The sequence below is a fragment of the Dermacentor silvarum genome, chromosome 2 (genome assembly GCF_013339745.2).
Source record: "Dermacentor silvarum isolate Dsil-2018 chromosome 2, BIME_Dsil_1.4, whole genome shotgun sequence".
In the NCBI taxonomy this organism is placed as follows: domain Eukaryota; kingdom Metazoa; phylum Arthropoda; class Arachnida; order Ixodida; family Ixodidae; genus Dermacentor; species Dermacentor silvarum.
Genome location: NC_051155.1, coordinates 207,874,831 through 207,900,089, shown reverse-complemented (window position 1 = coordinate 207,900,089; position 25,259 = coordinate 207,874,831). Strand labels below are relative to the sequence as shown.

At 45.6% G+C, this 25,259-nt stretch overlaps 1 protein-coding gene across 1 annotated transcript in view; it reads left to right on the top strand.

Annotated features, from left to right (window-relative positions):
* The window catches only part of LOC119442493 (cyclic nucleotide-gated cation channel alpha-3), a 255,203-nt gene extending 230,868 nt beyond the window's left edge, over positions 1-24,335 (top strand). The window contains exons 2-7 of the mRNA XM_037707395.2: positions 3,723-4,016; positions 5,527-5,729; positions 6,403-6,505; positions 12,601-13,039; positions 15,139-15,622; positions 19,837-24,335. Of these exons, the coding sequence (XP_037563323.1) occupies positions 3,723-4,016; positions 5,527-5,729; positions 6,403-6,505; positions 12,601-13,039; positions 15,139-15,424 (1,325 nt within the window). The 3' untranslated portion in view covers positions 15,425-15,622; positions 19,837-24,335. The remainder of the gene's footprint in view (positions 1-3,722; positions 4,017-5,526; positions 5,730-6,402; positions 6,506-12,600; positions 13,040-15,138; positions 15,623-19,836) is intronic.
* The last annotated feature ends 924 nt before the right edge of the window (positions 24,336-25,259 follow it).

The following is a 25,259-nucleotide window of genomic DNA, read 5'->3' as shown; positions in this document are numbered from 1 at the left end:
AGGGGAGGAGGCTTCAGTAAACGAGCTCCGCTCCGCAGGTTGACCACGCTGCGGCTTGATTCAATTAAGGTCGTCCGCGCGGGATAATTGCGCGCGTCCTGCATAAATGCTGCAGGCGTGAGTCCGAACGAACACTGCCCGATTGTGTCTGGTATCAACGCAGCGCAGCTGTTCATGCTGCTGCAGTTGAAGTAGTTGCTATTCAAGGGTCTTTATATCGTGCAGCTGCCAAGCACAAAGGCAATATTCCAAAAGGAGAAAAAAAATGGCTGAACGTTGTATAAAGTTAGGAGCGTTCAAGAAGGCTTCGAAGCAGTTTCTCAGTGATTATACGCATCTAATGCGATGATAATTTGAATGGTTAAAATAAAGCGGTGCACCATTCACAACCAGGACGCCAAGGCTTTGTTGGCGCTTCTTGTAATTGTGGATTCAATATTTATTCTATCTGAGAAACAAAAAAAAAGAACCATATATATAATGCCGTCTATAAAGAAAAAGAAATAAAAGAAACATAACACTTCATTTCTCGCACGCATTACTTAGATTAAATTATTCTTGCAGCCCTTTGCTGCGCACTTATAATCCCGTCAATTCGTCCAATTCTTTCGCCAGTTCGGTTCAAGCAATGTCTCAAGCTCTTTGCCGCCGCTTTCCTTGAAGTATGAAGTTTGAAGGTTATTGAATACTTATTGCAGATACAGAAGTATAGATATTTAGTACAGAAAAAGGTCCCATAGTGTGAACACTGTAGGGGGACCTTTTATAATGTTAAAAAAAAACACCAATACTACGTAACAGCAGAAAAGCAGCGAAATATAAAAATGCAAAAATACAAATACAAATGCAAATACATATTGAGGCGAAACAACAATACAATGGAATATATAAAACGATAGGGATAAGGCATAAGCTGAAGTTGGAAACGAAGCAAACATTATTCAAAACGACAGAGTTGAAGTTGTGTTTAAAAGACATATTCAATAAACGGTGCTATAGGCTAAACATGAAATTGCGAAGCTGATGTTTGAATGACGATATAGAAAAGGCACACTTAATGTTATAAGGCAAAGAATTCCAAAGTTTGATTAAAACAGATGCTACTCCTTGAGAACCATAGTTAGTTCGTACCTTGGGGAGCATAAAATTGTTATTGGAGGAAAAGCGCGTAATATTTGACTTAGTAAGGTGTTGGATAAGTACAAATTTCAGAAGACTATGGTCTTTAACTGCTTGATAAGCAAATGTGCAGACAGTAACTTTGATTAGATTGTCAATATTCAGTATGTGCAGTTCCCGGTACGGATCAGTAACATGTGAACGTCGGTTGCTCCCGGTGAGAATGCGAATGCCTTGATTCTGTACATGTTGGAGGGAAGAAAGGTGGCAATGATATGTGTGACCCCAGGAAGCAATACAATAATTGAGATGACTGTGAATGAATGCATAATATAAGGTGATCAAAGTAGTCAAGTCAAAGTAACATCTAGCTTTTACTAACACCCTAATACCATAAGAAGTTTTCCGCTGCAGCTCATTAATATGTAAATTAAATTTTAAGCGGGAATCAAGCTGGATACCAAGGAAGGAACAATGATCTGATAGATGAACTGGATGTTTGTTTATAAAGAGGGGCATAACTTGCGCGTTATTTATTGACCTGAAATTAAAAATTAAGAACTTACTTTTGGAGGGATTTATCAAAAGCTTATTTTTAGCACACTAAATACTAAATCAAGGCGCTGCAGACATGGTTAAAAATGCTTTTGCTTACATTTTTGCCAGTGACGCGGTAACTCGACACAGCGTTCACCGTCATCTCTAGTTGCTCATTAGTTCGTCACCGACTCAAAAAAAATTTTTTTTTTAATTGGAAGACGCTTAAGCTTCGCCTTTAAGAGGAGAACGCGATAGCATTCAAAGATCCCCGACTGATTCTCACGCTTCCCGGAAACTGCAGCTTATGTAACCGTAATGTTTACCGGGAAACGCTGGCGGCGAACGCTAAGCACGAATGCCAGCTTTCTGGTAGAAACGCGGTCTCTTGCGTGTGCCGACCCCGGAGGTCGTGCACAGCCGCGCCAAAAAAAAAAAAAAATAATAATTACATCATCTTATGGTTTCTGTTATTGTTTCGCACTTTTAATATTTCAGTCTGAGAAGATTAAACATAAAAGGCATACGCTGTCGGTGTTGTGTTTCATGACATTCGTTTGTGGGCTGTCATTCTCAAAATTACGAGGAATAACTTTGTCAAGAATCAAAGACTACGTATGAGCAGCTTTAGTGTTAGAATGGTTTGGCAATATAACCCGCATATACTGCATGTCACATGGCAAGGTGTGACATATATACATATCCCTAAATATATACGGAAATTCGTGCTCACGGAAACTCAGCCCGCAACGACGCCGACAACGACACCGGAATTTCTGTGACACGGGGCCCTTAACGCTGTAGCGTTAATTAATATGCATCCGTGTACTGCACTTAGCGTGCAGTACACGGGGAGTCTCGATCCTCTGCGGTTTTCCAAAATGGCGTCGTTGTCTTCATTCTTTCAGGAAGTGTTTATGCGATATCCTAGAGAAGCGCTAGAGAAATGAGGAATGGGGTGAAAAGTTAGGAAGTGAAGCTATAGAACTAGCCTTCACGAAAAAGGCTTGTTCTTCGTTCATTCTGACGCACTGGCCTCACACAAAAATTAATGTTCGTAGCTGCTTGTATCCGAAACAGGTGGTTCTCTGCTTTTAAGATCAGTTACTCAGCTATGAGAATACGTCATTTAAACATAACTATGGTCATGCGTGCTTGTAACTTGGGCCTCCTTTTCCACAAAATAAATGAAGATAACAAATAAATAAACAAATAAATAAAATACTACATTTTTGCAATACCAATAATATTTTAACGAGCTTTCGCAACCTAAATATTATTCCAGTCATCAGCATTTAGTTTGTTCGTGCTAGTAACGGAACATGGAAGTAGTAATTTCCCGTGCTTGGATGCCGCAAAGAAATACAAGCCGATGATCCCGTACTACTTTCTGTTATTCGTTTGAATGTAAGACGCAGGCTCAAGACTGCTGAAGCACATCGTAAAGGTGATGATAAGAGGCCTAAGGGGGGAACTTATGATCAACACGACATACGTGTATTTTTGCATAATCTAAGGTTCAGTTACGACCGTGTCATACAAAAGATTTCTCAAGCCTCGCTTGGCATTTCAAGATGGAAGAATTAAAGTATTATTTAAGTAATTATTACGTTTGGACGGAATATAGGTAGAATATATGGGAGTTGTTTTTTATTGTTCTAATACACAGCTGCATGTCGTGAACATGTGTTTTTTTTTGTAATTTGTACGCTGTGCAGCTGGCTGGTGGGTGCTTGATTTTGCGACCTTGATATTATAACGAGTTTTCCACTTTTTATGTGTGTACTTGGTTCTATGCCCCCCCCCCCCCCCCCCCTTACTCAATGACCCATGTAGGGGCCTTGTAAGGTGTTTAAAAAAAAAAGTTGTGTCTTTATTTATAGCGTTAGAGTTAAATAGTCACATTTGCAGCTTCGAATTCTATCCCAGGCGTGATATACCTTGAATGCCATGCCTCGTACTAGCCGTATCGATGGTGTGTTGTCAAGACACGTGTAACATAACGACGTCAGAACGGTGGCCTTTGCTAAGAGCGCGTTCTCTTTCCCCTGCCCTGTGTGTTGCAGCCAAGTTGGACGCGGTGAAGACGTACATGCGCATGCGTCACGTGCCGGAACACCTACAGAACAAGGTGATCCGGTGGTTCGACTACCTCTGGCTGACGCAGAAGTGCTCGGACGAGGAGCGCTCGGTGGGCTGCCTTCCCGACAAGCTCAAGGCTGAGATCGCCATCCACGTTCACTTAGACACGCTCAAGCGTGTCGAGATCTTCCAGAACACCGAGGCAGGCTTCCTCTGCGAGCTGGTGCTCCGACTGAGACCCGTCCTCTTCAGCCCTGGCGACTACATCTGCAGGAAAGGTGGGGGCATGGTGGTGTCTCAAAGCTCCGAGGAGTGGCTCCCACAGGTGTTTAGTAACCACATTCGTGGGATAGCCGGAAACGCAGCACTGGGAGAACTCATTCTAAATTGTTTTAGATTTTACGAATGCATATGCTGCGCCCCTAACCTTAAGAAGTTAAACGGGTCATCTTCTTGTGAAGAAATGAACAATGGCAAGTTAGCTTTGTCGCGAACAAGAAAAAGTCCCACTTCACCGCTCTTTCAGCCTACGCGAGCTTACGCTGTACTTTCATTCTGTGATTAATAGCAGTTTAACTTTAGCGGTGGAAGCTTCAGTTAAAAAAAAGAAAAAAAAGGAAAACCTTTCTTCACACTTCTCTTCGTGAAAAACGTGTTAATTCGTTCTTTTAAGCACACCGCGAACTCATCTCTCTCTTCTCACAGCTCAGTCCCTCTTCCTCCTACAGTGCAAGTTAGCCAACTGAGCTCAGCCTTGTCAACCACCCTGCCTTTCCCTTATCATTCTTTTTTCTCTCTCTGTCTTTGGCGCAAGAATCTTAATTAGAAATTACTTGGTCAGTTAAAAAGTATTTGTGACATTTAGCCTAACATTTATTGCTTACAGTAGTCGCACACGGATTGGAGCGTCGCGAGAAATTCGACACGGACGTACCACTCACGAAAAGTTGGTACTAAACGCAAAATAAGATTCTCATCTGTTCTTCATATTGCTAAGGAGAGGCGTAATACACTGCGTAATGGTCGTTCATTGTGCCTTGCTTTGCGAAAGCAAGATGGGGCAGGACGGTGGGACCCTCGTCGTGCGGGTCGCTCTAGACGTTGCTGTGTCCTTATGTCGAGGATAAAATAGCGTATCACGTCCAAACTAATTCTTTTAGCTAGCATCACCCTGACTCAGCTGGAAGTATAGTTAAATTTTCGTGCAGCCCGAGCGGGGGAAGCTGAGGTATTCCGTTACAGAGCCGGTCGTGAAGATGGAAATGCAGTATGCGACGCCATTGTGCGTTACGCTGCGAGAATGCAACTACTTGCCTGAACAAATGCAACTTGTTACTGGTATTGCTCATTGCTAAGTATCGGCAGCTACCTCGTACAGCTTACGTTGCGTTGTCATCTAATCAAGCATTCAGTCCTTCCAAGTTTGATATTTTTGTCTTCACCTAGCTTTGTAGCAATATTTTTCAGTCTCTTTTCATTGGCACTTCGTTTTTTTGGAAGTGTGCGCCTAAAGCTTTCGGTAAATACATTAGCGAGACAACTTTTAAGTTTCGTAAAAACATGCGTGGATCACTGCCTTCGTAACTATTATATGACATTCTCAATTTAGGTTCCTACCATTTCCCGTTTTTATTTTTGTCGTTAAGCTGAGCTACGAGAAGAGGCTATAAAACAGAGATATGCTGTTGCTATACGGCCCAGACCTGTTTCTTTCTCACGTCAGCTGGATGTGAAACCAGTGCTGCCAGTTGTCTTTCATCAATTCGTTCTCATACTGCCATCTTGTAGGTGAAGTGGGCAAGGAGATGTACATCGTGAACCGCGGCCGGCTCCAAGTGGTCACGGACAACGGCAAGACGGTGCTGGCGACGCTGCGCGCGGGCTCTTACTTCGGCGAGATCTCCATCCTCAACATGGGAACGGCCGGCAACCGCCGCACGGCTTCGGTGCGCTCCGTCGGCTACTCGGACCTCTTCTGCCTCTACAAGCAGGTACACGCTTCCACATTTAGGAACGTGTCTACTGTGTAAGTAAATGAAGTGCCTAGTTAGGGGAACTAGTACAAACAGTGTGTCTACTAACTGCTGACATGGGCCATTTGTTTGTCTATATTGTTGTCTGACCAATTTTCCACACTCTCTCAAAATTGCCCCATTACTCTCCCAAATTTATGACACCCAGTTTGCTTTACATGACACAACAGTAAACAGACGTCTTTTATGGATGCCTTCACTGTCCTCAAATGTGCTTTTAACTCACCTGCGAGACAGTGTAATTAGCTCTGAGCGTGAGCCTTTCTCTATGTGCTGTAAGTTCGATGTGCCTTGTGTGTAAGTATCATTTTATACGTCATCGCTTTTATCTTGAGGTATACTGTATGAGACGCCGGACCAATATCTCTAACCTTTCTTAGAGAGTCCCTCGTTCACTATCATGCACAGTCGTCATGGCATTCAGTGTAAATTTCCCATGGTCAGCAGGAAACTTTAACTAAAGGCACATGCCTCTCTTAAGACGAGCATACCTATACAGTTCGGATTCTTGGGTGACAGGCGCGAGCTGGCTCGGCAAGATCCTGTCCGGCCACATTTAAATCCTTGGTCCAAAATTTCGGCCATTCCGTTTACTCTCTCTCTCTTTCCTCTGACTCGTTCTCCTGACCAGGACATGTGGGACGTGCTCAAGGACTACCCCGCCGCCCGAGTGCGTCTAGAAGCGATCGCCGTCAAGCGGCTGGAGAAGTACAAGCGAGAGCCGATGCGAAAAAGTAGGTTCCTCGCGGGCTCTGTTCTCCAGCTGGACGCGCCCGCCTCGCCCCTCCTCCTCTCCTCATCGACGCTGGCCCAGCGACTACAACAACAACGTTCTTCCTCCTCCGCTTCGCGACCCCCGGCCGCGCGCTACGCCGCCCCCTCGACGATGAGGGGAGCCCCCTCGTACGCCTCTGAGGCCGGCCTCGCCGACAATCTGGGCGCGCTCGACAGAGGTTCGTCAAGTACAAAACACAAGCCCACCCGCCCGGCACCACCGGAATGCCCCCTCCACCGATATACCGTTATTACACCGGCACACTCAGTTACTCCTTTCCATTTCCTTCCTCTTCTTAGGCTTGCTCCTCTCTCGCTCCTCTGTCTCTATCGCTCGCTTGTTCGCCTGCTTGCTCGCTTGCTGTCTCTTCGTTCCCTGAATTCCTGCTCTCTGTATTCCTTACCATTTCCTTTTTTGTGCCCAACTCTTCTCTTATGCCACTTTTGTTTGCGCTTACCGTTTCACCTTTGTTTCGACACAGTGGCTGATAGCAGAGCTTGAGAACCTAAAACTGTGTTTTGTTCAAGAAAAAAAAAGAAAAAAAAGGAGCAGTGTGTTGGTGAGTTAGATCATTGCTCAAAATCAGTGATGAGAGGTATCTTAGCTGTTCGTGGCGTTTTCTTGCATTCTTTAAAAGAAAGAAAACACCTACAGTTCACCTCTCAGCGATTCCCAATTGCCATATGTGTGTTTCACTAAATAGGTGCGCTAAAGGCTCTTTAACGAGAAACACGGTAGAAAGATTGTTGATACTCAAATATATGTTATACCGCCACTAGTACAAGTAGCGAAAACCCGTGTTCTTTTACGTAAAAGAGACGAATGATTCTAATTCAGAGGCACCAGGAAACACATGTGATAAAGACTGTCCTCAAACAACGAAAGTCGTGGGCACGTCTCTTTTAGTGGCTGTGGCATCAACCTATATAGTTATAAGCTATTGGGAACGTTGCGAGCATTTTCAAGAACGATTTCAGTTCTTGAAATTCTTATGTCATGCTTGAGTTGAATATCGGGAAAAGAAGTAAATGGATGCAAAATGACTTTCTCCGTCTTCTGTCATAAAATAAATGAAATGTTGCGGAAACGTATATACGGTATATGAAACACAAATTCTGATTCATGAACTTCGTATTTATTTTTGTACTGTGTCGCAACACCGCATTTATGAATAGATCATAGAGTCATACCAGACAATGACATTATACCGGTCAGCTTTTTGTGACCACCACGCCACGTGTACAGGCTCAAATGAGCGGCCAAGCTCGTGAAGTTTTTGTTCGGAAAAGCTTTTCGTCAATCGCCGGCTGCATTTGGTAACAATGTGTCTGCGACTGGCCCCTGCATTTTTATGCGAATCGATCTACCATACGAAGCGCTTTATGAATGAGGGAGGGATGTCTTATCACATGTTCTGAATTAAGTCTAAGAAATGGCCTAAATCATCTAGAGTTTCGGCGTGCACGCGTGATTTTTCATTTTTTTATATCAAGCTTTCAACTGTTTTTTAAATGTAGAGCGGATAATAACAGAACCGAAATTGAAATCGTCGCTGAAGGTTCGGAAATGAGTTTAAATACCTTTTTCTGTGTATAGCGTGAAGCCGTCAAGAACATGTTGCTTTCGGTACGTTCCAGCTTACATAAGAAACCCTTATTTATCATTACGAACATAGACGTAACTAAGCCGGAAATCACAAAGTTAAGCCCTGTTTCAAGAATTCCTAGACTGGCGTGTAGATAAGTATAATACTGATTTAGGCGTTTGCCGGCTATGCTAATTCACTTATTGCAAAATATTGGGCGTAATCGTACGCACCAAAACACCTTCCTTCTCAATTCACCGAGTCGGTAATAGTCGCGACGAGTATAGCATGTCACAGAATATTTGATCTTGGTTTTAGAAGTTGTAGAACACACTTTATAATTACAGCTTTTCTAAGAAAAATCTCGACGCAAGCTACAAATTACCCGGACACATGTGAAGCGCTCAAATCTATTGTCAGGGTCTTTTGCACAACATCGCTCTGCATTGCATTTTGGCATCGAATGCTTTTATTTTTTTCTCTTGAATTTTTTTCTCTTTGGCCATTTTGCCTCTGCTTCTTTCTCTCACTCTTTCCTTCTCTCATTTCTTTTACTGCAGTCGCCATGATCACTGATATAACTGAAGCTTTTCAAGATACTCGACACATTAGTATCTGCCGGTCTGCGATTCGTTTCACACCACAGGACCAGAACGGGCGTTTAGGGTTTAAATTAGGTAGGTAACATGTTAGAGTAAGAGGCAAGTGGGTGTAAGGACCTTCACCAAAAATATAGTGCAACATAGAACGCGAACCGCTCTCCTCAGACTCACGTGTCCGGCAAATAGACCAGAAATTTTACCAAGGCAACCATACTGACGAGGAAGTTTACGTCGCCCTTCTGATACATAGCTCAAAAACTAATCTGACACCCGTTTCGGTGTGTCAGATCGGCTGGAAAAACGGCACAACAACACTTACGCGAAACACCCATAAAGTTCCCACATATTGTGGCACGCAGATCAGCAGGGAGGGGAAACTTTCGCTGAAGGCTATTCAGAGCAAGAACACGCCAAACACTCGACGCAAACGAACACGCTCATCACGTTTTTCTTTTTTTTTTTTTGGTCGGCCACCTACTACAGCTCACACGCACTGCGGCAAAGCCTAACGCGCGCGCGCGCGTTTGCTTCGCGTTACGGCGTATGTGTAACAGCGCGCCGGCGAAAATGCGAGGAAAGCGCGCGCGCTATACAACATTGTCGCCGCGCGGCTGTTGCTGTTGCGGTGTCGAAGGGAACAGCTTTTCACGAGCGAGAAAACGAATGCTCGGGCGGCGAAAACGCGACGCGCGTATGGTTAGGACGCAGCTGTTGGCGCGCTGCTCACACACGGCGACGACATTTATGACGGAAGCAATAACAACTAATGAAGGGGGAAGCGTCGACTGGCCTGATGAAACGGGCTCGAGGCCTATCGTCTCGTCGCCAAGCGCGCGCTTAGGTTGAGAGCCGCCAGTCGGCCTCCGGGCTAGGCTGGTACCAGCCTAGCTTTCGCTTCGTGAAAGCATACTCTGCCTGTCCAGGCACGCCGCGCTGTAGCAGGGAAACGAAACGGTCTCGCACGAAGCATACGAGGCCTCTGAAGGGGAAGCGGAAAGACCGGGCTGCGCTTTATGCTAGGTGGCTGTGCGGTGCGGTGTGTCGTCGGCTTGCGACTTGTTGGCGCTCGCTCGCGCAGAGTAGGCATTATTTCTGGCCGGGCGCGCGTCGTCGCCGCCGCAGAGGCAGGCTTATCGACGAGGCTAGTGCGCAGGAATGTGCCAAGCGTAACTCTGTCGCGAGTAAACGACTCCTCGGGGCCCCGTTCGGCAGAAATTGGGTCGCCAACTTTCGCGCAGCGACCAGCTCTTTTTTTTTTTTCGCGGTGTGTCTTTTTTACATTTTTAAACCTTGTCTAAGAGGCCTTGCGTCTACTTGTCATCGCCTCCCCTTTCCTTTTTGCTCGTTTTGTTTTTACCTGGCGATGCAGTTGAAACGATGAACGTGTCTCCTTTTGTACATAGTCTGAAATCTTTAGCAGCTTTGCTACCATATGTAGACTACAAAAGTCATCACACGCATGGTACTTTAGCGAAGAGCACGAACTGCGCCTGCTACAGGGGCGTTGACAGCATTCAATTCACGTGCCTTTCTTAAGTTTCCTTTCCAATTCATATTCCTCTTTTTGTTGACTTGTTTCGGTAGCACGTTACCGCGAAGGAAGATACGGGCTCATTGATCCGCGCATGGAAATGAGAGTGCACACATATCCAAGCATGGCGCACGTTTTTTTTTATTTATTTTTTTATTACTAACCCGTGGAGTAGTATCCTTAAGTAGTATCGTAGCACCTCTTTCTTTAGACTGTGCTTGATGAAACGATCCTATAGCCCGCCTGGCAGATTTCTGTTCAGCACCTTTCTTGAATTCAGCACTGTTTCCGAACTTGTCGTAATGTTCTTGCCACTGCGTGCACAAGTTCTGAATCATTTTCCTGTTCATCAGTAAGCGGTTGAAAAAAAAAAGAGAACTGCAGTGAGCGTAAGCAATGAAAATGGAAAATGTCTGAACCTTTGCTCGCAGTGAGCAACTGTTAGAACCAGTATCTCTTAAAGTAGATTATATGTAGTTACAATTGGCATAGTGTCTACTTAGTGTGCTTGTTAAACCATGTAGAAAAACACGAGTGATTAAGAACTATTGCTTGAGTACTAGGTCCATGCGTAACGTAGGAGGTTTCCGCTTGCGATGAGAAAAGTACGTTGCAAACATAATGAAATTCGGCCGCACGCCAAATTCAATTATAATTTCTTCGCTCGGTGTAGATGATAAAGTTGTATTTGTCTCCTAAGTATTTCTTTCGTTGTAGGTTACGTTTTCTCTTTAAAAACCCCATTTTTCTTCTAGTTCCACGAACCTAGCTTCTCTTTACTAAGAAATCTGAGCATATACACGCCAGAGATAGCTCAACGGCTGAGTGAAGCTTACTGATAAAACGCTTAACTAAAACGCTTTATGTACCCTTCATCACTTTGTCAGCCTCGCCGTTCTTTGTTTTAACTAACATTTTAGTAATCGCGCGCAAATTACAGAACGCACAGACGCTTTGCTGTGTTAACATATATCTAGGCGAAAGTTATCGACTCTTCTGCGCCCAAAGCTATAGCTTGTGTACTTCCTTGCAACTGAAACTGCAGTACATCTCTGGTGCAAGCACCAGAACATTATGAGCTGCGAAATCATTACAAAATATGGCTAGCAGTTGTCTTCAGATTTTTTATTCTTTCTATCGCGAAATACCTCATCTTGCGTCAGATTTAGTTGGATTTCAGAAAATAATGCTTTGGTTGTTCAGTTTAACAATACTGCTGTTTGTTTCTTCGCCTTAACAGCGAGTTCACTGACCTGTCGCGGTTTGCTGATAACTATTGTGAGCGGCGGAACTCACCGTCACTAGTCCAAACCCAGCTGCAATCATTTTTCTATGCGCTGCCGCCACGCTTTAGTGATATGCGCACAGTCGGGGACAGTTGTTTGGGGACCACGGCTGCATCAAGAAAACTGCCAGCTTGGGCTTGTTGGTTCAGCATCAGGAATGGTAAAGCCGCGCGAAAGACGCGAAGACATAAGAAGTACCTGCGTGTGCCTCACGTCTTCCGTTCATACATGTGTTTGAAGCTGCTTTACCACTCCTAAAGAAAAGTGTCTCAGCCTAGGCCACGTAGTCTGATATTTTATGGCCACTACGCTCACCTCGAATTTCAATTGACGCTCTTCCTAATTAAAAGTCTCACGTATAGCATTTTTATGGAAGATGGCGCCCCTATTGGTATGCTAGAAACCAATACCGCAGAAGAGGCGCCTATTTGTTTACACTAAGGCAAAACTAGTAACGTATGATTGGCGTTGTACACTTCAGCTATAGTGACCACGGGCACAGGCGAACGCTAGAATTAGTCAGAATACAGCGGGCCAAGCTACAACTCCACGTAAATTACCAATTGCGGGCACATGCTTCAGTCACTAATAGTAATTTTCTTCACTTGAGACTGACTCAAACCTCGCGCATTAATTCGCTGCAACCGCTATGTAAAATAAAAAGGCTCAGTGAGTTATTCGCTTTTTCGCAGCAGCCGTTGTCAACAAACATTTGTCTCCAGCTGCTCGTGCTCTCGTTTTTTGGCTGGAAGCCAGGCACCGAGTGCGGTAGTGTTTACTGGTGAGTGTGCAGAACAGGTGACAGTTTGCCACGTTCTTGCTATAAACACGCCGTTCTGGGAGTGTCCAGTTCTTAGCGAGCGTTCCTGAAACTGCTAGTCTACTGGTGTCCCGCGGCTCCCGATCTTGGGACGCAGTAAAAAATGAGCGTGTGGGCTCGGAGCCTCTAGTTGTGGTAGCCGCCTGACCCTGCCGCGTCCTTTTTTGTGTGTGTTTCGCGGCACCCCGCTGGCGGCTCTCCCGTGCGGCGGGGGCCCGGTGGCTCTGCAGTGTCCCTGGGCCGGAGCCGGAGCACCCCGGGTCTGGTCGAGTCTCGAGGCAAGCTGCCCTTGGAAGAGGTGACACCGGGCGCCCCCTCCAAGGAGGCCTCCTCCTCAGTCGCCGCCCTCCTCCAGCCTTCCTCGGCCCCGCAGGCGGCCGAAAGCCCCCTCAGCAGCAGCCGCTCAAACGGCGCCGGTGCCGTACCCTATGACCAACACCATCCCCCCAAGCATCATCAGCAGCACCCGCCTCCGCCGCCGTCCGCCGCATCCTCGGCCGAGCCGAGGCGGCTGGCCTCCACGACGGTGACGACCACACCGGCGTCGCCGTACCGCCAGCCGCTGCCGCCGCCATCTCCAGGCGTAGGCCTCACGGCGGCCGACCTGTCCAGCAATGCGAGCCCGGCCGGCACTTCACCCGCGTCCACGGCGCAGCTGATGGTGCCAAGGTTGGGTCGCCGGCTTTCGTTTCTCTATTATTTTCTGGGCTATCTATCTATCTATCTATCTATCTATCTATCTATCTATCTATCTATCTATCTATCTATCTATCTATCTATCTATCTATCTATCTATCTATCTATCTATCTATCTATCTATGTTTTAAACTATGCTTGTTTCTAACCGTTTTCCCGCCCAATGGGTCACTGGGTAGTCATATGGTCGAATGGGTAGCGCATCAGGCTGCTATGCTGAGGTAAAAGGGTTGGAAACCAACCTTACGACCAAATTGGGTCCCTGAGTAGGTGGCAATGTGTACACAGTACTGCTCTTCAACGAACCTTTAAAGGGACCCTGAACCACTTTTTATCGAAGTGGAGAAATACATTTGAAGTGAAAATAGGCTATTTCAGAATCACTTTGCCCAAAAAGTACTTCAATGCGTTCAGCAGAAGCGGAGTTATTGGCAATCAAACACGGCCTCCGCTGTGCTCCCTTCCTCCTTCAATGCCTTGCACTGCGAAGGCTACGGCGGAGTAGGGCGGGGCCACAACGTTTCGCCTCGGAAACGTCACCGTGGTGCACAGTTCAAATTTCATTTTGGACATCAGATTTTGGCGCGTACGAAGCGCTAAACGTAAGCCAAACGCGGTTGTCCTCAGCGAGCCGCAGTGCGCATAGCCACTGGACTCGTGGTGGCACCTCGCGGCGGCCGCGGTGTAGCCGACCGCAGTGTCGTGTATTGCATGACCAACGGCAGCCGCGCATTGGAGTGCGCTTTATTACGAAATAAAGCACACAGAAAAGAGCGAGGATCACGGAGTTTTTGAAACGAGAGCGTTTGAGAGAAGGGTGACTTCGCGTTCCGCTTGCGAGCTCCACGGACCGCGTACGACAGCAGAACTTGGCTGAGATGTTCACAACAGCGTATGCTACCCGCGGACTATGTTATTTCACCAAGCCCGAGGGGTGGTTCGGGGCGCCTTTAATACGTCGACATCGGACACTGTAGACGCAGGACTGGGTATGTATGGAGCACTGGGTATGTTCTACTCGGTCTGTGCTGGTCTCCAATGAACATCTTTGATGCCAGCTTGGTTCACTGAGTATGTGCCTCTGAGTGTGCGGCAAGCCGTGGAGAAATTCTCAGCGTTCGAAGGCATCGGCATGCCATGCTTCTCGTCTCGGAGGCGAACGCTTGTACTTCTCGGTAGGGCCACGAGATGGCGCGCAGCGTGCCCCTATATAAGAAAGTAAAGTCCCTATATAAGAAAAGTACCGCCATTTACTCTTTCCTGCGCCGCCTCCTCTCCTAAAGCGCTTGCTTTTTTTTTTTTTTACTTTTTGCTTGCGAAAGCCAAGACGATGGTGGCGCACCTAGAAAGTCTACGTTGAAGCTTTCAGGCCGGGCGCGCGCCACCGCCGCCGCCGGCGACTGCGGCTGCGCAGTGGACTTTCAACATGGCTCTTGAAAGGAGGAGCCCGGTTGCCGCATGACGCGCCATGCATATCGGGGACGACGCGCAGGCTTTGCGGCAGTGGTGCTAGGTGGCACCGAGTGTTCTTAAGAAAGCGTGAAAGAGGACTCGCGCTGCAATGTAAGGTCCATACGTGACTCGTTCCGACAGTGGAAATACGTTGTGTCGCTATATTGATTCAGTGCTAACGCATTATCGTCCACAGTCATCGCAAGATGGGTGCGGGCACCATTTTATTATATTAGATTACCGCGTGTTGATATAATCTGATGGGATTTTCCCCTCATTATGTATGTTAACGTGCGAGTTTTTATATGCGATCCCCACATGTTCACATACTGGATATGGGGATTATATGGGACATGCTTTATATGATATTTGTCAGCATGCATCTAGATTTGTATGATATCACCACATATTTATATACTGAACATGGGAATTACATGAGACACGCCCCTATGATATATGGGAACATACATGTTTTTATATGGGATCTCCATATGTTCATACGCGCTTACTGGACATGACAAATGCGCTACTTTTTTTTCCTTCGATGGGGCTGTATCGGGGGTCATAGTGCAAAACTTTGTTACTGACGCAGTTCCTTGTACCACTCTGTTCTCTGGCAGCCCACTGCTGTGCGGCGGCGTGATGGGCAGTGGCGGCGGCATGAGCCCCCTTTCTGTCCGGGACGCGTCCCAAGAGGCCCTGCTTGCCGAGATCAAGAGACTGCGTGAGCGGCTGGTCACTCTCGAGGCTGAGAACGCTACCATGAGCGTCAAGCTGAGCCAGCAGCAGTGGGAGGTCGAAAGCCGGCTCGCCGAGATCGAGCTGCAGATATGCGGCGCCGCGAGCCCCGAGAGCAGTGGATGCTCCTCCGACGAGCAGGAGCGAAACCGCGAGTCCATCATCTGACATCGCCCGCTGCTCGTCTCCCTTTGCTTATTCGGGGACCGCTGGCTCCTTGGCGGGTTCCGGTTCTTTGCTGCTGCGGCCACGAAGCACGCCGCCCCTTGGACGTCGACGTGGGGGACTCTTTGGCAGCGGCAGGTGCCGTACGCCTGGACGTTGTGCACCTACTTCATACCGGTGGTTGGTGCACGCTCATACACAGTGAGTGACCTCTCATCAACCACTGAAACTTTAGGCACCAGGTGGGAAAATGAAACCGCGCACTCGCAGCTCGTATGTGTGCGTTTCAGTGTAGTCGCGTGTGCGGGCGAGCGTGTCTGTGAGCGTGGGTGCGATTCCGCATTCCTCTTCCTCCGTCAATTTGTGTGCGTGTGTGTGTGTGTGTGTGTGCGTGCGTGCGTGCGTGCGTGCGTGCGTGCGTGCGTGCGCGTGCGCGTTTTTGAGGGTTATGACGTGAAAATTACGTCTCTGCGGGAGAAAAAGAGCAGTAAAAGGTTGGAAGGAGTGAGGACTTCCAATCGCACTTCCTGACAGAAAAAAAGAAGGCAGCTCTGCCCTTATCTTGAACTAAAGTGCTCTTGCAGCTGGTGTCAACCCATTGTGTTTAGGGAGCGCTCAAGGAAGAGCTACTGTTGTACAACTGCACAGGCTTGTTGGAGGTTGAGCAATCGATTAGTTCAGACCTGCTGCCTTGCTGCAATTATCGGAAGCTTGCTTCACGTTTTAAGACTCAGTAATTCTGACATGTTTGTGATTGCGAATAATATTTATTTTATCGTTGTTACAGTGCAATACTTTCAATATATTTGAATCAACTACATAACCACTGAAAAGCGCAGAGAACTGTGCGCTTAAATGATTGATTTCAAGACTTTGAAGACCATCTTTGAAGACTCAACATTAACTAGACGCATTCGTAGGCATGAGAAGATGATAACAGTCAATTTATTCAAGTATGGAGGGGATAATATATTTTGAAAACTTGTGACCCTTAATACGCAATGCAAGGCTTCCAGTGCACCAGAGAGTTGGAAGAATGCCAAAATTATACTAATGCATTACAAGGAAGACGTTAAAGAATTAATGAATATAGGCCAATTAGCTTGTTTTCACTATTGTAAAAAATATTCACCTAGGTAACGTTAAACAGAACCAGGGAAACCCTTGAGTTGAGTAAACCCTGAGAAGTGGCTGGCTTCAGGAAGAGCGGAAATCTCGGAGTACAACCAACCTCTCTATAGGGCTTTCTTGAATTACGAAAATGCATTCGATTAAGTAGAGATAGCAGCAATCATAGAAGCATTGTGTAGTCAAGGAGTAGCAGAAGCAGACGTAAATGTCCTAGCAAGTATTTTTTAAAGATTCCACAGCTACCGAAATCTCTGAAAGAAAAGCGGAAAAGTACCCATCAAGAAAGGCGTCGGGAAAAAGAGACACAATCTCTCCAATAATATTCACGGCATGCTTAGAAGAAGTATTCAAGCGATATTTCAGCAACCTGCATTTTGCAGATGACATTGACCTATTCATCAACACTGGGGATGAATTGCAACAACTGAGTGAGGGCGTTAGTCGAGAAAGTGTAAGTGTAGGGTTGAAGATAAATATGCAGAAGACAAAGGTTATGTCCTTTTAGCCTGTTAAGAGAACAAAAATTCATAATTGGAAGTAAGCTTATAAAATGTATTCAAGAATACGTTTATCTAGGCTTTTTAATGACAGGGCACCCTGATCATGACAAGGAAATTTACAGAAGAAAAAAGAGTGAATTGGAGTGCATATGGCAGGCATTACCCAATTATGACCGGCAGCTTGTCGTCATCTCTGAAAAGAAAAGTGTACGATCAATCGATTCGGCTAGCATTAACATATCGGGAAGGAATTTGAAGGTTAACAAAGAAACTTGAGAAGAAGTTCAGGACTACGCAACGAGCGGTGGAACGAAAAAATAGTAGTGCCCATTAAGAGACAAGAAGAGAGTGGTGTGGATTAAAGAGCAAACTTAGTAGCCGCTTTTCTAGTTGCCATTAAGAGGGAAAATGGAGGTGGGCAGGCCCCTTAATGCCTAGCGCAGATAACCGGTAGTCTATTAAAGTTACATAACGGGTGCCAAGAAAAGGGAAGCGCAGTCGGGGACGGCAGAGAATTAGGCGGTGGGATGAAATTAGGACGTTTGCAAGCATAAGAAGAAAGCAGCTCGTGCAAGCCAGGAGTAATTAGAGATCGCTGAGAAAAAAGCCTTCGTCCTGCAGTGGACATAAATAAGCTGATGATGATAATGATTAGTGGAGATCAATTAAAATGTTGAAGGGTGAGTTTCAATTTATGTCAGCAAGAGTTAGAGAGGTCTTGTGACTCATGTTCGTTGATTCGACCTAGCTCCTGTAACTGAAGAGGCCACCATTGCTGAAAAAGAAAATTGCCAGCCACCCAAAGATAGAACGAAGCTACAAAGGAAACCAATACGGCTTCCTCAGAAAGAAATTTTCGTAGTTGAAGAAAAAGTTTTGATCCGGCGATTCAATCCAGGTCCAACGCCTTTCCGAGCTGTTCACTCTATCATCTGAGTTAACCATGCGGCTAACAGTTCGCGGAACGATGTCGAATTAGTCAACCACTTGAAGCACATGGGACACTGGAAATGATAAACCAGTGCAGCGGTAGCCCGTAAAGTGGATGAAGATTCATGGAAGGGAAAGTTGTCATCCATCTGACTGTAGCACGAAATCACAATGTAAACCTATACAGGTGTCTAAAAAAAGTTTCTTTTTTCTTTTTTGTGTGTGGCGCTAGCACTAGCGATATTATGTTTCTCAGGGAACACACCGGAAGTTGGCCTCAGACAACCGGCAGTTGAGGTCTCTCCGAAACCGTGAGAATAATAAAAAAACACATCTAAAAGGAGGAAATGGTTCAAGTTAAGAGTTGTATAGGATAGATATGATATAAGATCATAAGTTTAGTTAAGGAAAGGGCCAATTAACCGTCAGGTATTTCTTCTTATTATTATGATGATTAACTATCATCATCAGTAATGACTCGAGCGTCGTCGTCTTCTGCCACAGCTAGCTCGTTGGCGCTCCTCGGCGCAACCGCGCGAACGTGCTCATGCCACTGCTCACGCGTTCGTCGTCGTCTTCTTCCACAGCTGCCTCCGTTGCCCGCTCATCTTTCCAGCGTAGAACTTCACTTCTCTTGTGTCGTCGTAATGGGGAGACCGCGTTTACGGGGTTAGAACCATTGCTTAATGTGGTATACGCCATTCAGTGTTCGTGTCTTAACGCGTGCATTCAATGTTCGTGTCCTAACGCGTGCATTCAATCTTCGTGTACTAACGCGTGCGTTCAATGTTCCTGTCCTAACGCATGCATTCAAAGTTCGTGTCCTAACGCGTGCATTCAATGTCCGTGTCCTAACGCGTGCATTCAATGTTCGTGTCCCAACGTGTACATTCAATGTTCGTGTCCCAACGTGTACATTCAATGTTCGTGTCCTAACGCATGCATTCAATGTTGGTGTCCTAACGCTTGCATTCATTGTTCATGTCCTAACGCGTGCTCCAATGTTCGTGTCCTAACGCGTGCTCCACCGGCGCGTTAGGACACGAACACGTCGTCAGTTGCTTCTCTGGATGTGGTAGGAGAAGGACGGGCGTTAACCTAAGGTCTAGGGGCTCGCGCCATTAAAGGCACTTATAGGGTATATTAAGATCGCCTACAGTTTTTTTTTCTTCTTTTTCTGAGAAACTTGTATAGGCTTACTCAGGAGAATGCAGATTTTCCTGTAACAAGTCTTCTTCCAATTTGCAGGCTTCCGCATAACTTAATTTCTATAATGTATGTTTAGTTACGCTAACGCTATGTTCACCAGTTTTGCAGCTCTGTAAGGGCGTAGTCAGTTTTTCGCTGGGTTCCCGACACAGCCGTAAGCAAAATTATAAGGTGCGAGGACACTAAAGAAAAGCAACGACTTGTAAGCTTACGCGTGGATGTTGTAAAGTCTCTAGACTATGATGAACTATGAAAACACACAGTCTTAAACTACAATGTCAAGGCCTCCTGCAAAGAGGGTTAAAAGCTGATTGTGTCCTTTGTTAACAGTAACCTTTGAACTTCGGATCAAGACTGCTGCTAACGGAGCCAGGTTGGTGTCGTGAAGCAAATGCCTCTCTGGAAAAACTGGCAGTTACACCTGGCGTCGGTTGTAAAGACGCGGTTGCGTGTGCGTTTGTTTGTTTGTTTTAACTTCAGTACGGAAGCATTGAAAGCACACACTACCCTTTCGTTTGGTTTCTTGAAAAGGAGGCGTGTTCTGACAGCAAGCGTCAGTTGGCTTGCTGTGTTTTCAAATAATTTCTCTCTTCTTCGATAAACAATGGGCTGTGTTCTTTTTTTCTTCTTTTCTTTCCATTTCAGAAAGCTGTGCAGCAGTGTGAAAGAGACTGCGTCCCTTCTTAGCACAAATAAAAGCCCGCCATCTCCAGTCGACACCAGCCAGTCTCGCCGAAGGTGTAAATAAAGTTTTGCCGCTCCCAGCGAAGTCACTACACGCCTGCATGCGACCGCCCGGCGAGGTTACATCCCTCCGGAAAGCATGGTGCGCGTGAACGCAAGACTACGAGGACACAAATACGTGCGCACATGCGTTCGGAGCAGTGGAAATAAGTGACTGTGGAAAGAGCACGGACTTACGCTCTGACACACACACACACACACACAAAAAGAAAGGCACTATCGTGTTTCTTCTTTCTTTACTGACATTTTTCGTTTTCCTTTGTTTCTTTGGTCAAATGAATACGAGGAACGTTAGGTTCTGTGCCACTTTCTCCTTGTACTTTTATTTGTTGACGCTGTTTTTTTATCTCGATCTAAGGCGCACTAGCACTATCGACCAATGGAAGACTGCGACAGCAAACTCAACCTACCAAGAGCATCTTTGATATGCTTTGTGCTCCTCTGAAAGTGCGTGTGTTGTTGTGTGTTTGAAGCACATGCCAACTGGGATGTCGAATTACTTCTCTATAACTTTCCTCCCATTTGCTATTTCTTTTTAGTCCGCACGACGAGAATTTGTGCGGTTGAGTGCTGCTAAACAGTAATAATGACAACGGTGTGTACCCTCACTCATTCTCGCGCACGCCTGTGGCGTGATGTCGATAATTATGAGAATTGTTTAAAATTTTGGTGGAGCATGTTGTATAGGCTTGCACAAAGAAAATGAATGTGATCGTGTTGGCAGAAAAAAAGTAGTCTAGTCTTAGTTAAGTATCTCTTCTGTGATTGTTGTTGCCAAAAACGTACAACAGTGAACATAGGTATTGTTCTAATGAAGGCTTAAGACACTGGTTGTGACAATGTCACTCGCTACTGTGAGGATACACAAAAAAAAAAACATGTCATAAGTGTCGCTCACAAGCCGAAGACAGAGTTGCCTATAGTGTGTAAGCAAAACTTAATGAATTTGAACCTTTGATCTCTACAGGTGATGAGATGCTGTATAGGAGCTTAAGAAATTACTTTCGAGCTTTGAAAAAATTGCGGGATTAGGTCTCGGTAGAATCATAAACCAGTAGTTTATCCTTTAACGTAAGCCTTAGGCGAGATTTTGATGACACAGGGTTCTTAGGTCTTAGCAGCGTCTGGTATGATAGGCTCAGGAAGGTTGCTGTAATTTGCTCTTAAATGCGCTCTCCGAACACGGCAAGATGTTCCTTCGGAGCTGAGGAGCAGGAACCAATGAATTTTTGTGTATAGGTTTTATAGATTTACTCAAATCACACAAGAGGAATGGCATCGCGTCACTGCAAAGCAAAAGAAACATACGCGCACTAAAGTCCCTGCAGTTATTTTACGAATTAGTTCCGCTTATTCTGGCAGTTAAACAATGAACGCAATGTAGACGTATTCAATGACATGGGAAGAATGGCAGACACCACGTAGCTCAAAAGAAAATGTCGATATTTTCTGTTATTCGCGCATGGATTGGGTTTGTCACTGTCAAATACAAGAAGCTATTCGTCGAAACAAAAAGCGAAAAAAAAAACAGGAATCAAGAGCAATGTACACAGGAAATTTGTTCCGCAGTCGCGAACCAAGTACAAATGTGAGCAAAATACATAATTTATCACTGGTATTTCCCACGCGAGCGCGGAAGATAAAAATGCTCTGACCTGACTTCCGAATTGCACGAACTTATAAAATGTCATTTAACCACTTGAACAACCTAGTATTAGGGTACAGTAAACAGGTGTAATGTTCGTTCTGTGCGTTGTCGTTCAGGGGCCAGTAGCGCGAGGAATCGACCTCAGCTGAAGGAAAGAGAGAAGGGAGCCGCATATATTTCTCGGTGCGTTATCTTTGTACGAAGTTAAAGAAAAAAACAGTTATGTATCCAGACGAGCGCCTACACTTTTTAATAGATCATGGTTTGAAAGCACACATTGACATGCCGCGGACGCGCCATCAGCGTATCCTCGGCGCTCAGTCAAGACGGGACTCCTTCAGCTCGTCACGTGTCAAACTTAGCCCTTCGGGTGGCGTAACACAGTCGTCAGTAACATTATCTTGACAGCCTTCTTATATTGTCTCTCTCTCTCTCTCAGGCACAAATGTTTGCTTGGATCATCCTCAATACTGTCATGGACCAATCATCATCCCGGGTTCCTTGTTTTATGAGCTCATGTGAAACACTGCACCTGTGGGACCCGGTTGCATGCAACTGAGAGGACGCTGGATGTATATTACACTTCATGGTGGGCATCAAGGAAGCAAGCTTTATCCCCTGTTCACACATACACACACACAAAACTAAACGTTTGTGCGTGTTCGAAAAAAGCGTGTCTTGTAGCCAGAAACTTTGCTTGTGCGCATCACAGCGTTCGAAGTTTGCAATTAATTCTTTCGTCCTTACCTCATGCCCCGCCCTTCGCACATATTGCTCGTCCACGAAATTTCGTTAGCTATGGTGACTGGAATATAAATGGCGTGGTTCAAAACAATTACGCATTCTTTTTAGGCTGTAATGATATCTGCAGTCAAGGCGTGAGTAATAACTGGCGACTGACAACAAGGACCAGAGATTAAATTTCATCGACAGCAAACATGGAGTTGTTATCATTCGACAACTTTTTGACTCCTTCCTGCTAATGGCAAATGTTCTGAAAATTTTCTCTTTCCGAAACCTAGTTGCAGAATGATTCAGCAACTGTAAAATAAAGATTTTTCAGTTACGAGTTTCTCTTCACGAGTCGCTCGAAAGGTATTCTTTACTTCTCATAATACCGCTGGCTAGGGGTAAGCATGCAGGAGACGCTTCAGTTATATAACGTCCTCTCATGGGACAAAAATACATGTATTATACAGCCCTAAACTCTAGGCGCGAATTACTTCTTATGCATCGCAGTAACCGTTGATAATAAACAGTGAACAAATGCTCATGAACTTGTTGAAGACTTCGTATGATAGCTCAAGCAGAAAACAGTTTAGTAATCATGAGCAAAACGTGTTTTCGATTTCCAGATATAAAAATTAAGTTATCAAACGAAATCCCGATGTTAGAAAGAAAAACGCGCATAATAAATAACTGAAGCTGCTGAAATTTCCAACCTTCTGTCACCTTTTCTCTTGGCTGAAGTGTACTGACAAGGAATTAAGAGCTGCAACAGCAGGTGGAATGTTATCCCATAAAATTTGCTGCGACTGTCATTGCCCCAAGCACTTGTTCAGAGAACATTTAGAAATGATTACAATAAATAGGCAATATCTGGCTGCGATAATCAAAGGATGGAGATGCTGCTATTTTTTCATGCGGGTAAAGTGTTATCTTGGCACGAATAAATGTTCAATGCTCAAAAATACAAATGAAAAGGCAGAATTTCGCTTACGAAATGGGTGTGCAAGAAAGTACAGAAAGTCATTTCGAGCAGCTAAAGGAGGCAGCGAAGAACTGTTACTATCTTGATGAGAGAAAAGCAGCTTGTAAGGAAGTTAGTCCTTACCTACATATTCTTCCAGCCTTTCTTTTCGAACACGCACCCATTCACTGGAATCCGCCAGAATACTTCACCCTTCTTGCCTTACGCGTACGTTTTTTGCACATGCCAGGCAGACAAGGGCGGAACGCTCAGACTCTTACCACATCCCATTGTTCACGTCTAATCCCAGGACAAAGCAAGAAAATTCGACTGCCCTTTCTCTCTCTGTGTGTGCTTTCTCTCAGCTCTTTCTCTCTCACTCTCCGCCCCTCTTTCTGAGTGTGCAGTTTGCGACAAAGCCAAAGCAACGGTCAACACGGAACGAAGCGCGCTTTTCACGGTTCACGTCGTGCAATCTGCGCAGCGCAAAGCCGGAGCGCGAGTTACTAGGCGGGCGAAAGTCCGATGCATTTCCAATTGAATCAAACCCGCCCGGCTTCAGGGAGAGGCAAGGCTCCTCGCTGCCGAACAGCTGCCTTCGTTGTCACCGAAATTGGCGAGGCAAGAGGGGCACCGTAATGACGACGTTGGCCCGCAGCTCGTTTCCACGAGTCTCCGCGCTGCTTTGGCTACGTCGTGTAGGAGAGGGCGCTTTCGAAGCGTGAGAACATTTGCAATTCATTGCATTCCTCTTGCGCTGCAATACTCGCGTTAAGTGGTGGCTCCCAGTCCCGACGAATGTTGGCACTGGCCCGTCTGACACCCTCACCCGCCCCCTCGCCCTTCACCCTGCCCTCCCCGCTCTCACCTTCCCTCTCGTATGCGCGTTCATCGTTCTTTTTTCCCTTTTTGCTTATTCTCTCTATGCCGATGTACCTCTTTCTTTTCCTTTCATCTCGCTCTCTCTATTCTGTCGGCCGCACACTGGCAAAGACACTGTCTTGGAGAAGTTCAGATTTCGTCACTGTTAGCCCACCAGCAAGACCGAAGTTTCGTGTTGAGCCGTTCCTAATAAAAAAAAAAAAAAAGGTTGATACAAAAGATTTCGTCACTTTTCTTTCCTTGTTCGTGAAATGAGCGCTTTTTGCGTGACCGCGGTTCTTGTTGCCTGTGGTGGATGTCTGTGTACATGTTTTAGACGACACAGTGGACGTTTCGCAGACTACCCCCTGTTGAACCACAAGAATAAAAAAGGGACAGCGTTTGGAACTCAATAGTGAGTCTAGCTTGATAAGTATGCCTGTGAAGTTTCAAACATCTTAGAAAATTTGGCGCACCAACCCTTTTTAATAACAGGGTTGGTGATTCCCATGAGTACCCACTGCTATAGAGGACTGCTGTCTTCTGAAGCTCTACGAATTGTGTTCATTGGGTGGAAAAATGGTTTTGAAGAGTCACAAAGAGCAAATTAATTACTGCTAATCGATGTTAAGCATATATCGTTATTCATAGAACGTTTCTTAACTGATACTCTCAAACTCGCGGGCCAGCTTGCTAATTCGATATTCGTGGCCTCGTGTAAGGACCTTCGTTTGCATCAATCAATTCATGTTAATGCCAGCAAACAACAAATCTCTTTGTTATAAGCCGGACATGACATGCAGAAGAGACAAAAGGCGCAACGGTCACTGAGGCACTTCTGAGTAAGTAAGAAGCCCTGTTTTTTTATTCTGTGCAATCCAGTGTAGAGCATATGCACCGGGAAAGATAATACTCCGTTATCGTCTAGGTTGCCACTTCTTCCAAACCAATTACAAGAAATTAAAATGATGAGATGAAGATAAAAAATACATTTATTATGGAGATTATAGCCGGTACATGAAGTTGTCAAAGTGAAAACCGAGGAATGTGTCATTCAGTATTCGCATTGGAACAACAAACGTTAATTTATGTGGTTACGCAGGCCCTTTGAAATTGCCTTCTAGG